The sequence below is a fragment of the Micropterus dolomieu genome, linkage group LG18 (genome assembly GCF_021292245.1).
Source record: "Micropterus dolomieu isolate WLL.071019.BEF.003 ecotype Adirondacks linkage group LG18, ASM2129224v1, whole genome shotgun sequence".
Classification (NCBI taxonomy): Eukaryota; Metazoa; Chordata; class Actinopteri; order Centrarchiformes; family Centrarchidae; genus Micropterus; species Micropterus dolomieu.
In genome coordinates this window covers 7,078,707-7,093,167 of record NC_060167.1, presented here as the reverse complement: position 1 = coordinate 7,093,167, position 14,461 = coordinate 7,078,707, and the positions used below count along the sequence as shown (strand labels likewise).

The window sequence follows — 14,461 nt, the reverse complement described above, 5'->3', positions numbered from 1 at the left end:
ACAGAAACTTTAGAAATACTAAAGCAACTACAAAAAAAGACCACTTTTCCTGCCTTATCCGATTGTGTTATTAAGAGAGAAACGTTCATATGCTTAATTTTATTAATTTATAATTTTATAAATAATTTGTCAAAAAAAAAAATAATAATCTACGCTTCACTGTGATGAGAAATTCAAATATTTGCTGTACAATTACTGTACATTTCCTGGTGGCTTTAATCCATTTAAAAACATGCCAATAGTACAATTATAATATAACTATTTTAGTTTTGCTGCTTACAAATTATCAGCAGACACTTGTTTAGCATAACATTTTCTTTTTGTTGCCCTGTAGGTCTTTGAGAGGATTAGTGAGGTAAACACATGATCACATGCTCCATGTTCTACATCTTTCTCATGCCAGCTCACTAAACAGGTGAGCGTCACAGTGTACATGCAGGAAGTGTGTGAAATTTGGCAGTCTCTAAAAGGCTTAATGACGTCCTTCCTGTTTCTCTTAGTGACTGCCCTTGCTTTGAAAACAATTCAGAAGAACTCAGTTCTCCAGCAAGAATCTAACTGGCGGGTAGCATAGTTTCTAGAGAAATAGAGATTCAGTATCTGTGGAAGAAATTAGAATGGGCAAACTTACCCTCTACCTCCTCCTCGTCACAGATATGCTTGAGTAAGGACACCCCCCGGTCCAGCACCGCCTCATCCTCCATCCTGTAGTAGTAAAAGAGGAAGAAAGACTGCTCACACTTCTCCTCCAGCGACAACGTGGAGCCATAGCGCTTTGGCTCGTTCACCTGCAGTAAGTTCGGACTGGGGCTCAGTCTGGTGCTGCTGGTGGCGCTCATATCCACCCATTAAAGACTCATTGACAGATAAGCTATGTGACTACCCCAGAGCTCTGAGATAGCACCTTAAGATCTGCTTTACAGTTAGTAAACTACCCTCAAGTGTGAGAAAATGTGTTGTCCTTGAGGAGTCCAAATTGCGCAGTCGATAGGTACGGTGGAATGGATTTAATCTAGCGGAGGAGGGTGAGGGACAGGACAGGAAGTCTTTGCTAATTGGGTGTGATGGTCAGAGTGACTGGTGCTACTCGTGTGCAAAAAATGCCCTACTGACTGTAATTTGACCCCAACAAAATCTGGATCTGGCTCCACCTCCACTTCACCTATTAGACACTGAATCAAGGTGTGGAGTTTTATTACTGGGAAAAACAGATCTGAAAAAGTATCAAGTTAGTGTTGTGTCTGATTAGTCACACGCCCACACACACTACAAAGCCTCTCCATCTGGTCAGTAATGCCTGCCAGCCCCCACTCTCCACTACCCTCCACCTAAGAAACAAGTGGGGCATCACATGTCTGTCTACTCATCCGCCCTTACAGGATTACACTGGCTTTACTTAAGTGACAAGACACACACAAGCCCATGACAGGCCGGCTTGTTGGAGCCTCCGCTGCTCTCTGAGACATCTTCAAACTCATACCACCTCGTACGGTTTCCCAACAAACATCGACGTGAAAAAGAGTTTTAAAATTTTTCATTCAAGCTAGCTCAGTTGCTCAGTCAGCTAATACATGCTGAATGAACAAAGAAATCACTGAAGTCTTTAAGACAAACATATTTGCATCTTTATATTAGAAGCTATGTCAGGATGAACAGTTTTCAATAAGAGTAAAATTACCCCCCCCCCCCCCCCCCCCCCCAGATTAAAGGGTTAATAGTTGTGTTTCAATTTAAAAAAAAAATCAACAATGATGTAACATTGGTAGAAGGAAGAGGAGGGGTAGAAGTATTTGGATTAGCTGTTGTGTTAATTGGGGAGTTGTTTACCTACTCATATGAGGCAGTAATTTAATGTTGTGTCCGGTAATCCCTTGAACTGATCACATTTGATATGATAATTTCATTAATTCTTTGAATAATGTTCTCCAGCAGCTTAGTCCATTCTAGGTAAAAGTGGACTGTACAGGACAGGCTAAGTAAATTGGCAGGAAGATACCCTGGACATAACGGTCTCAAAAGGTCAAAGGTCAGCTACAAAACAATACACTTCCAGTTGGTCGGGATTCTGCGACCTGCTTAAGGACGTTTCAGCGCGAGATGACATTCTCTGCTCACTGCATCACGCTGCATAATCTTCACGTCCCATATACTAATAGATTTAGTCAATCATCTTCTTGTTTTGAAAAGTGAAAAAGAGTAAACAGGAAGAAAAGCACGTTTGCAGCAGCTACCTCTGCCAAATCATCAGTGTAATTATAACAAAAATCAGCACTTTACCTGAATTTCTATTTCTATTACACTTGCTATTACTCTGTGATAATATCAGCTCTGTGTGTAGACAAACAAATCTCCAACCAACACAAATGCATTTTAAGAAGACACCAACTTCTCAAACTATGTAAATGATCTGGTTCAACCTGTAAAGAGTTTTAAAACAACAGCATGATTTAGTTAAAGGTGGTCCTTTATCTCTGGACTTTACAACTTATACTGGCCTTCCTACTTCCTCCATTGCCACCTATGGAACAATCACAGACATAACAGGCCAAACTCCCCTCAACCTGAGCTGACAGCCCACTCATATGGAGTCATAGGAGTGCCATAAAAAAGAATAAATAATAAAATAATAAAATGTGCAAATATTAAGAGAAATACATAAAATAATAAATAAGTAAATAATAAAATGGTGAAATATAAAGAGAAATAAAAAAATATGGAAATATTATGCTAAGCATTTTCATTTATTTACTTCAGTATATATTTATATATTTTTATAATTCTAATAAATTCATAAATTAAATGTTTTATTTATTTTACATTATATAATTTCTTTGTTTTCATACCTTTAATTTTTTTAATGTTTTTCCCCTTTTGTATTGCTATTCCTTAAAGGGCATTAGCCAGCCCTTCCTGCCCAGGCTGAGCGTCAATATCTGCACACATGAGAATCTTGCATTGGCGGGAGCTGTTTAGCATGGACAACAGGAAGTAGACACGGTGCAGACGTCTGACAGCTGACATTTCACTTTGACCACACCACTACTGTTCTTCTTCATCCGTAAGTTGTTTTCTACCTAAATTAATGTTTATATATGTTCAACAAGTTCAGACATTAAATTTAATTTATTACAGTAGGGCAGTTGTTGGCATTTTGCGTTACAGACGTATTACAAGCTAATGCTAGCTAGGCCTGGGTAAAGTTAGTAGTTTTCTAACAACCTAAGCTAACACTAGCAAAGTAACTTAGCCAAAGTTAGCCAAGTTTACTGCTGGTAGCTCACTAATTTACAACAGTCGGCTGCTGTCAACAAGCTCGTTAGCTAGCATCTCTCCGCGCGAGAGACTGATGTTTCCTGTTATTTTGATCTTAATATACAGCATTGATGTAACATACTGGAGAAGTAGATGTAGCCCACTAGTCATTTGTGTGCTGATAAAGTTTACACTTAATAATGTAAATTTCTCAGAAAATCATAGACTTAAGAAATAACTAGCTACCATAACAGAAAATCTGAAGGCTTTGATGTGAATATAAGCAAGAAATATTTGTCAAAAAGCTATTTGCATTGCAGTTCACCTGGTAGACGTGGTGCTTTGTTAAAAGAAATGATTAGGATCAACACACAAGAATGTAAAGACGTAATACAAAATAATGTTTTTGGCCCACTTCCTCCTCTCAATTCACTCTGAGCACTTTGAGGGGAATCCCCATAATACAGGTAGACAGGTCAATTGCAAGGAATAAGACTTACTTTTCAGTCAATTCATTAAACAGTTCACTATTTAGTAGTTTCACTTTTAAATCCATGTCATAATGCATTTAAAAGTGACAACTGTGTCATACACTCAGCCAGCGGAAACGTTTCCATTTCAAGGTCTGGATATTAAATTAACAGACTGTAAATAAAGATGGAGCTGTGTAGAAATTATATTTAGTTGAAGAATGCATTGGGAATATTTTTTGCTATCATGTTGAATAATTTAAAATAATAGTGACCAGCTATTAAAATTATAAATATGCAAGATGAATACGACAGCATCGAATATGGCCTTTTAATGAATAATCTCCATTCTGACAAACAAATGCTGTTAATGTCTTCCTGTGGTTTGATTATTGTACAAATTGATATTAAACTTAGTTGCAGATATGTACCATAGTAGAAAACTGACTTAGACCAACAATTTAATAAAGAATGTTATTGCACATTAAAAATAGCAGTAGAATGATTTTACCATGGTGAAAGGCCAAAGTGAGCTTAATTATGCTAAGACAAATTTAGTAGTAGGTAGTAGGTTTTCAGTTCTGTATTACAAACAGTATTAAGCATCAATAGTTGACAGTTGACATGATAACACACAGTGTAGAAATAGTAACATTAACATTACAGAACTAATGTTGTTGGATTTGGGCTTTAACACACTTAGCAATAGGCTACTGTGTAAAAATACTGTTTAATGTAGGGATGAAATGAACTTGAACACAAAAATAGCCCAGGCTAGCCAAACCTTATGTGATGGTGATATACAAAGCTGCCACTTGACAATGAGGAAATGTAGCCATAACACTGTCCACAAACATGCGGGGCTCGTCTGTCTTTGTCTGGCAGCAGCTGTTCCACCTGCATCGTTGGGTGAGACAAGTAATGCAGTGTGGAGGGCAGCGATGACAGGCGGGTCATGCAGGTCCGAGACGGATGCCGGTGACCTCCTCAGGTCATCTGGTACTGCTCTTACTGGTAGGGACTGGTCAACGAAACAACCCAAATATCATCCAGTCCAAAGTTGGTCCTCGTGGTCTCCATGGACTGCTGAGACAGACTGGCTACGGATGGAAAATGCATTGCGATAGGGACTGATTCTGATGTAGGGTAGCGATAAAAAAGTTTGAAAACCCTGACTAGCTAGCTACCATTTGTTAATATGACTGCAGAATTCTCTGTTTTAGAAATACTGAATAGAATTATATCGTCCAAATTAGTCTGCTATATATGATATTAAAATCTATTATACTATTATGATAAAAAAAAATATGATTACAGGAAATTAAACTTAATTGTGTATGTGTATTTTGTGTTGTAAATGTCACTGTCGATGCTTTATGCACCACGTTAAGATTGCTAACATAAATAGTGTGAATTCACTAAACCAAATTTTAATGTATCTTTAAAATTTTGGACTACAGTCAACTTATATTGCTAAATGCCTTTTTTGTGACTCCCAAGCTTCCTCACACTCATTTTTCTTCACAATGAATGATACTAAACTGATTGAATTACTATGAATCAGTAAGCAGTACAAAAAATGTTTAATCTACTAGCTAGTTTACACTTGTTGCTCTTTTACTCATTAAGAATCTGTGTGTTACATTAATGTAGGAAGCTAGTTGGAACATTATTAATAATACTCACCGGTCTGGTAAATGTAAATGCTCCGTATTTGTATAGCGCTTTTCTAGTCTTTTCGACCACTCAAAGCGCTTTTACACTACATCTGCATTCACCATTCACACACACATTCATACACTGAGCCTAAGGGCTCAGACAGAAACTAACATTCACACACATTCATACACTGGCGGAACAGCCACCAGAGGCAATTCGGGGTTCAGTATCTTGCCCAAGGTGAAAGTGAACCGACGGCAATGGGCATCCCAGGACATCCCACTTGAAAGGAATCAAGTGGCCTTTCTTTTTCTGTTGGCTGGGTGTGGAGTTAGGTGGGTCACTTGGATCATCCCAAAACCACAATCATCGTACACATAATAAGCGTGTTAGTGACTAGTAACATTAACTATTCACGACAAAGAGAGGGAGTAATGCTTGCCCCAACCTTTCTCCAAAAACACGGGCCAGCTGTGTAGTGTATAATATCAATATTAAATAATAAATGCTGTTTACAATATAGATTACCAATAATGTTAATCAGTGGGCTTGATGTGACTTGTTTATATGTGAGGAACAATAAATACACATTAACATTGTAAAAGTGTGAGCAACCAGCAGAAAACTTAGCTAACATTAGTTAAGTTACTGTGCTAGCGTTAGCATAGGTTGTTAGCAAACTACTAACTTTATCTGGGCCTAGCTAGCATTAGCTGAACATTGTCTGAGGTAGAAAGCTACTTACCAATCAAGAATAACAGTGTCAGCATGGTCTAAGTGAAATGCCAGCTGTCAAACCGATACCACATTCACACTGCAATGCTATTTCATGTTGTTCATGCTAAAAAAAACCAGCTCCCGCGTGTGCAGGAATTGACTACTTAGCCAGAGCAAGAAGGCCCAATCAACGCCAGCTGATTGATCACTTGGGAATAGCAAAAGCGGAAAGAATAAAGAAAAATAAATGCATTAAAAATAAATAAAAGACATTTTATAAACATAAACAAATACATTTTAAAATAAACAGAAAAAGAGTCATATATGCAAAAAAATATATATACATTTTCAAAATAAATATACAGAAATAAATGAACAAATACATGTGAAAATTTTTTTTGTTATTTCTATTTCTATTTCCATATTTTTTATTTCCCTTAATATTTCCAAATTTATTTTCTTATTCTTTTACAGGTTTATTATTTTTTATGGCACTCCTATGACTCCATACACTAAGTTGTATTTATACACCAAACTTAACATATTATCAGACAAGGGGAGGAAAACATGCTTTAGTGAAGTTTATATGTTTGATATGGTGTACGACTAAATCTACTGTCATTGCTGTATATTGAAATTTTTATAAAATTGTTATAATTTTGAAATGTTATTCCAGGATTTATTTTGTGATTAAAAAAAGTTACTTATTTACCTTGCCCCCCTTGCCCTGCTTTGTCTGTTCACTTGAGAAGTGATTTCCTATATTTCCCACAAGGCATTCAGCTTGCTTTTACCTTCAGATTTTTAAGTTTGCCTGGTGATCATGTGTACCTTTTCCTAAACTCTTCTTTTTTCCTAGAATTAGTTTTAGTTTGAAGGCCAACAATCAGAATAAACCCTGACAGGGAATGGCCGGATAGCCATTAAATTAGTTGGCAGTTTTTGTGGATTTGACATTCTACCAAAATGATAAACATTGGCTTTAAAGATTATATTATAATCAACAAGCCAATGTCATTTAGGGATATAATAAATTCTACACAAAATTTAAATTGCACAATGAAAGATAAGCTACGGCAATAAAGGTTAGGAATGTTTGATTGATTATTCTACCACGTTTTAATAATGTGTGCATGCAATGGCTTTAACACAAAAGCAGCAGGTTCAGCAATAGCACAACAAACACAGTGATGGTGCAAATTTCTTGTGTACTAGGTAGGCTGCTGATATAGGCTTGTACTTTGCAGCACAAAGCATCGGTTCAGAATATAATATAATATACTATATATTACACACACAATGCAAAAAGAAAATAATAAGGTGTGTAAAAAGGCCTGATTGCAAGTAAAGTGCAGATTAACTTTCATTTTCAGGCTCAGTAATCTTTGTGACCTTAAAAAGGTACAATGTGTAAGATTTGGCCAGAATTTTAGGTCTTAACATAAACAGAATGTGAAGCAGTAAGCTCTGACAAAGATGTCTATGTATTGTGTTGCAGAAATATCTACTGAAGTTAGCATGCTACCCCACTAGCCTCGGCCTGTCCTGTGTTCTAACACCACTTGTGATCTTATTCCAACATGAGAGGACGACGATGTACTGCTGCCCCGAGAGATTGTCAATCAATGCTGCTGCACAAGCTGCTGTCCCTCTCTCTCTCCCACTCCCTTGTGCTGCCTGACCTAAACTTTTTTGTCACCTGCCACCACTTGAACATCCCTGTCTCTGACTGGGCAGGCTGGGTGTAAAATTGTCATTGTCCTGGAACACAGGAGGCGGAACGGCCGCGAGTCCCTGCTTCCTGTCGACGCTCATGTTAACCTATTGGTCTCCTATCAAAAAAATTACACTAGCAACACCTGTGCTTTTAGGAGTTTAAAAGTTTCAAGGTGGATTTTTCCTTTAATCAGTATTTTAAGTTCTGCATGTATTGATGATCAATAGCTCAACCTTCAAACAACCTTATTAGAAGTTGTGCAAGCAATCAGAACTTGATCAGCTGTTACTTTGCACTACAACAGCATATTAGGGGCATTGTAAATAAGTGGAATTCGTGTTATTAAAGTGTGGTATGGCAATGTTAATAACACCTAGGATAAAGTTCCAGGCAGGGGAGTTGGGGATGGACGCGGCCTTCAGGAGGCTACATTAAATTCGGTGTCAACGAACACTACAAAACGTAAAAGTCAAAACTTAAGGCTAAAATTACTAATTTTGGTTCATGAAGTCAACTTTCTCTCATTAGGAAAACACACAATGACTGTGATGTATGCAACAGGGTATAAATCATGATCCCTTAAATATAATATACATAAAATGTATTTAACTTCATTCATCAGTGTATTATCACATTTGTCTGTGTCGGTTCTCTCCTTCTCCGTGGCTGCCTGCGGCTACACCTCACCTGTCCTTGCATCTGTAACTTCTACTGTCTTCATCTACACTAGAAAAGTGTAGATGGGAATGTTACGGAATGATAGGGAATGTTTCACAACAAGATTTATTATATAACTATTACTAATCAAAACTCAGGTTTAGTTCAATATATGTTACAGGTTGGGATTCGGAACAACGGCTAGTATTTTGGGACTCTCACAATTTTTTCGGGATGTTTGGTCACCCTATTAACAGCAACACTCACATCTTCACTACTTCCACCAACAAGTATTAAAATATACTTCCTTATGACCAAAAGCAAAACAATTGGAGAAGATATTTTTAAATGATAAAACAAGAAATTCCCCATGCACAGTAACAACAGTCAGTGCTGTTAGGTCACAGAATTTAGCAACACTGACATGAGTTTACTATATGTAGTAAACTCATGTCAGGGTGTGGGGGGGGGCTTGTTTTTGATTTTTCATATTAATAAATGACTAAGATGTGACATGCTGTTAGTTGCTTTGTTGCAGTCCTTCATATCTGCTTATCTGTCTGAAAGCTCCACCTCTTCTCTTCTGTCTACACTGACTCTTGTCTTGTATTATAAATGACTGGGGGGAAAAACTACTACACTAGTTCACAAGTTTCTTTTCAGTTAATTTATGTCTTTTTTCTAGGAATGTCTTTTTTCCTTAATTATTATTAATTTTATCTACAATGGCCCTAATACGCCGTCATATTGCACTCTTGATTGTGTTTTAGTTATCTGTTCTCTTCACAGATAACGTATCAGTCTCCCTGTCCTTGTAGGGCCTACAGTAAACTGCATGTAGCCTACATTCACTATCTGTTTGGAGAGGAGAATGTGTTCTCTGCACCCAAACTGATTCAACTGTCGACGGAGTGTCCAAACCATGGAAACATCAAACAGCCTGAAGGCATTCTGAGTGTGTTATGGTATACAGTATCTGCTGCAGCCATTGCATAAGATATGTATAAATGTGTACAGGTCACGTATCTAGTATCCTGTCCTCCAATCAAGGTTGCAATGTCAAATCCCTCATGCATTGAAGGCGAAATGCCGTCAGATATCAGATTTCCCTGAACGTCATAAAGGTTTCTCTATACAATGAAAGGATGCCTACATTTTCTGTTTAACAATTTCTTCCGTTGCACTTTCGTGTGACACTAGTTTTGACTGTGTACGAGGTTGAGGTTGTCACACAAACCACACCAAAAGCTTCCCTGCTTACTCTAAATGAATGGAGGTCACATGGGAAACAAAAAGCAGGACTCAGCTTGGATTTAACATCCTGGAACTGTGATTCCAATGTTATCAGGACAAATGTCAAATGGCCTTTAAATCACTCGATTGATGCTATTCTGCCTGATTTTTTTTCTTAATTTTTAATATCCGCCTTCTCCCCACCCCATTTTGTGTTTTGGACTTTGACTTGAGGATATCACTATTACTGGAATAACAACAGATTTAGATTTTTCAATGTGAGGCAGTTAATTCAAACTCTAGCTAGTGTTTTCTTCTGCATCAGAAGGGGAAACATTTGGGTGATGCAGTGTCACTTTGACACTGTTTAGTGTCATTTTAGTTTACACTCATATCTGGGGTTCATCTCCAAGGCTGGGATCCTTGCAAAGCAATTACATGGCTGTTCACGTCTTGACGCTTAAACTTTTGAATATATTCAAACCGTCAATTACCTTTAAGGAGTTTGGTAACACCCCACCCTGTGTAGTTTGCCTGTATAGAGGGGGTTCGTCAAAGTAAATAAAGTAGCTGACATTTAAATCAGATGAGATCTGAGATCACTATTGGAAAGCATCGATTTCACCTTCTTGGCAGTCAGAGCACATGTTGTAACTCGGGGGCTTCATTACCGTACCACTTGTTCCTGAAGTGCACCTACTCTATAAGCATTTATTCCTACTTATATTAAGCATCAGTAGCTGTTTGTAGGCTCTTCTGCACACAGGTGTGCCCTTTTTCAGTTAAGTAACAGTCAAGTAACTCTGCGTAGAGTGAAAGCATTCCTGTAAGCCTTGTTGAAGTCACTTACTTCTTGCTGCTGCTCATCTCTTCAGGTTGCGTGTGATAAATCTCCTTACTGAATGTGTTAAGCAGAGCGGATCACCGGAGCGGCTGCTGATGTTTAACCTGACAATGTAACACATGGGGAGGTCATTCTCTGCTCCCTGTGGACTCAATGAACACTCACAGTCTTTCACAACTAAAGCACTTGACTTGAAGGATATTACACAGCACAGGTATCATAGTAAGCCGTATTATGGGCCTGCTGTTGGTCCAAAAACTAATGACTGATTTGATTTTTTTTTAAAACATATTGCACCAAAATATCATCACAGGAGCACCATAGGCACACTTTTTTAAAAAAAAGAAAAATACAGCAAAGATCACGCTGACACTCTCTTTTGCACCATTGCAAGAAGTGTAGCAACCCAGTGATACATTTCAGGACCCTTTACTGACCAACAGCAGACGTTATAATGATGAATCATGTTGTAGCTGCTTTGTCTCCAAAACTCTAATAGTAAACAGCACAGGCGTTTCAAATATCATCATAAATCATGCTAACTTGTCCAACGAGCTGCTTGACCAAAACAAAACACACTCCAGCTGCGTTTCACTAAAACTTTAGACCACACAGGTAGCGTGACTCAAAATACATAATAAAAGCGACATAAAAGCAAACAAGGTCGCTAAAGTCCTGAAGGCATCAGTGACACGCTGTTGCCTAGACAAATTATTAACTGGAATATTATGGTGGGTTATATTCAAGACGCCTCTTCACACCACATGGCCTGAAAATATTAGTTTCACTTGTCAACAACTTCGAGGTGGAACAAGAGTAAAGGACTTACCGCTGCTTTTCTGATCTTTGGCTGCGGTGGCATGAAGGTAAAGAAGTCTACTTCCACTGCGCGGGTGAGTTTGTATATGGCATTGTGCGGCGGCTGCGCTCAGCATGCTGCCGCCTCTATCAGCTGGACCATCCTTCTGTCAACGCCACTCCTCCGGTGGGAGGTCAAACTGCTCCGCTGCTGCATCATCATAGCCCTCCACACCCTCCGCTCCAGTTCATCATGAAGTCAGCAATCTTTGGACGTTATTAAAACATGCACAACAATAAAAGGTATTGGTAGTTTTGTAAAGTTTTAAAAAACTGCAGGTTGATAAAATAATAATGAAACGTGCATACAATAAGATATACATACATTTCTCCTAATTAAATAAAGAGATAAAGAGGCTTAAATTCTTGATAAACAAAACTGAAACTTAATATACCCCTGATATATGGAAACACAGTTGAATAAATTCTTTCTGTAAGCATCTCTGCTGGTACTTGCACCAGTAAAAATGTAAAAGGTAGCCTATGTGTGGCACTGGTAAAATGGCGTGTGAAATGAGATATTATTGTGGTTTTTAATCCCAAATTTTACAGATACACAGACATACAGCATCCCAAACCAGTATATTTCCTCAGGGATACAGCAGGTGCAGCTGGCCAATAGAGATGAACCATCCCACAAATGTTTTTTAATTTATTTATTATTGTCATCATCGCTGATATTTTTTAAAAAGATTTTATTATATTAAACACATTTTCAAGGCAGTTTATCCTGCCTCTGAATATCCAAGTCCAATCAGCCGCAGCATCGTGTTCCATGAAGTAGCCTACTTACCATTTCCGGCAATTACAGTCTGGTTGAAAATCGCCCAGATCGCTCTGATAAACTGTCATGTTAAGATAGTTTCTTTCTAACTGCAGGCACTGTTGGAAACTATTTCTTCTGATTTATACAACATCACATGAGGCAGCGCCACGTGCACGTTCAGGAGCAACATGGCTAATGTTACCTCAACTCCGGAGAGCAACAAGATCCTGTCATTAAGAGAAATAGGCCTGCTGTTCAATTGTTGTAGTAATCAGGAAAAAGTCATTGGCAACTAAAGAAAGGCTTTCCTAAATCATTCTGCCAGAAAGGCTTCAGGAAGTCAGTGTAACGTTCCTGCAGGGTGGGTGGTTGAGTGGGTCAGACACAGGACTTTCATATTGGAGGTGTGGGTTTGGTTCCTGTGTAATTAATGTTGACTTATTGTTTTAATCCATCAATGATTTTCCCCTAACCCTTACCAAAAGCTTTCTAACATGTGTTGAAAATGTAAAATGTTTCAAACATGTAGTATTAAAAGTTTGATATGGTTTAGGCACCAAAGAATTCTTGGCTAGGCTTTGCTTAACTACAGGTGCCATACCTTAGTAGGCTACATATGCTTAGTATGATACATGATTGATTGAGTTTTGGTATTGCACCCCAGGAAAATGCGTATGCCGCCACGTACTGCTCTTCAGGGATATTCGTCCCGCATCTCTCTGTAATGTATGCAGGATTACTGCAGTGTCTTCACAGAAGAGACACTTGCTGGGATTGTTTATTTTTTTCAGCTACAGACGATGTATTTTAAATCTAGAGCGCCATCTGTTGGAGGCACGTGGTAAATTTAGCTGTCATTACCTTCATTACATAAATTATACACCCATAGCGCCCTGTTATGTCATGCTCACTTTAATTGGTGTAATGTCAAACAGTTGAAACAGGTTATTTAGGATGGATGGGTAGGAGGCAGTTAATTGTCTATTTTTGGTCCAGAACCTCTTGGGTCAAAGGTTTATTCAAGTGTAACTAACTCCCCCATGCCTCTTTCGGATTATCCATCAATAACAGGTTTAAAATGGTTTCAAAAGAGCACACATTTACTCAAGTCCTTAAGTTGAAGTTACCCTACTGCAAAACAGGAAAATCCATCAGGTGACAGTTACCACGTTTCAACATATATAAGCATGTCAGGGCTAAGTCAGGGCAAATGAACAAAGAACATAGATTAATGGTTGTCACGGGTTTCTTTTCCTTCACAAGTAAGGGAATTAGCCTACCAGGGAAAGTTAAAGGATTACTTTACTTGGAAATAAAAAAAGCAAACATTAAACTTGATAATCTCCTCTTGCTTTTCCCACCAGTTTCAGCTTTTAGTTAATGACTTGAGCTCAAACCAATTTGCTGATATCTGAATAGTTTACCTTAAGTGTTACAGGCTACAGCATAGACAACCTGTTAGTCACAAAAATAGGTGTAGGCCTACTGCTTTTTATAAAGTAGTTAATGTCATTCATAAAATAACATTAGCTCTGTTTTTACGTGATAGATAAAAAAAAAGTTTTTTGCGGATTTCCCAACACTATTGGCTGCCTGAAGTAAAATAAAATAAAGTGAGCTAGTTACTGACAACTTTTACAGAGTTGCTTCAGACAGTTATTGGTAATATTTATCACAATTTTGGCAAATTTTCATGGCGGTTTTAATGGTTCGAGCATGCCTACCTCAGCAACACTATTCTCTCTCATATCCATCAAGATCTTCTTTTACACAGTCTATGATGAAGATGCATTTTCAGAGGGAAGACTTAATGGGAGCAACAAAGAATGAGACCCTGACCATGAGGTCGAAATGAATCAAAAGATAAGGGGACATCTTTAAGCTGGGTTATTGTCGTTTACTCTCTTTGGTTTCATCACTATGAACAACCCCTTTTTCATTAGGCCTATGGCAAATGGTATGTATTAGGTCTTGTCTCTAATAATAGCCCATGATTGTTTATTGATTTTTGGTGGAGTAATAATTTAATTTCAATTCAGTTTTATTTATATAGCGCCAATTCATAACAAAAGTCATCTCATTGCACTTTTCATACAGCACAGGTCTAGATTGTACTCTTTGTAATATTATTTACAAAGACCCAACAGTTACCACCACGAGCAAGCACTTGGCGACATAGGCAAGCAAAAACTCCCTTTTAAGAGGCAGAAGCCTCGAGCAGAACCACGGCTCAGGGTGGTTGGCCATCTGGAGCCAACACAACATCCTTACAAAAAAAAATACAAACA

The 14,461-nt window shown here is 38.0% G+C and overlaps 1 protein-coding gene across 6 annotated transcripts in view; it reads right to left on the bottom strand.

Moving 5' to 3' along the window:
• Positions 1–11,491, bottom strand: part of LOC123987013 (electrogenic sodium bicarbonate cotransporter 1-like) — a 75,485-nt gene extending 63,994 nt beyond the window's left edge. For all 6 annotated transcript variants that reach the window (XM_046075526.1, XM_046075523.1, XM_046075527.1 and 3 more), the window contains exons 1-3: positions 11,379–11,491; positions 10,556–10,653; positions 632–705 (exon numbers count right to left, since the gene is read on the bottom strand). In XM_046075526.1, coding sequence (XP_045931482.1) covers positions 632–705; positions 10,556–10,572 — 91 coding nt within the window. In that variant the 5' untranslated portion in view covers positions 10,573–10,653; positions 11,379–11,491. The remainder of the gene's footprint in view (positions 1–631; positions 706–10,555; positions 10,654–11,378) is intronic.
• Positions 11,492–14,461: the final 2,970 nt, after the last annotated feature.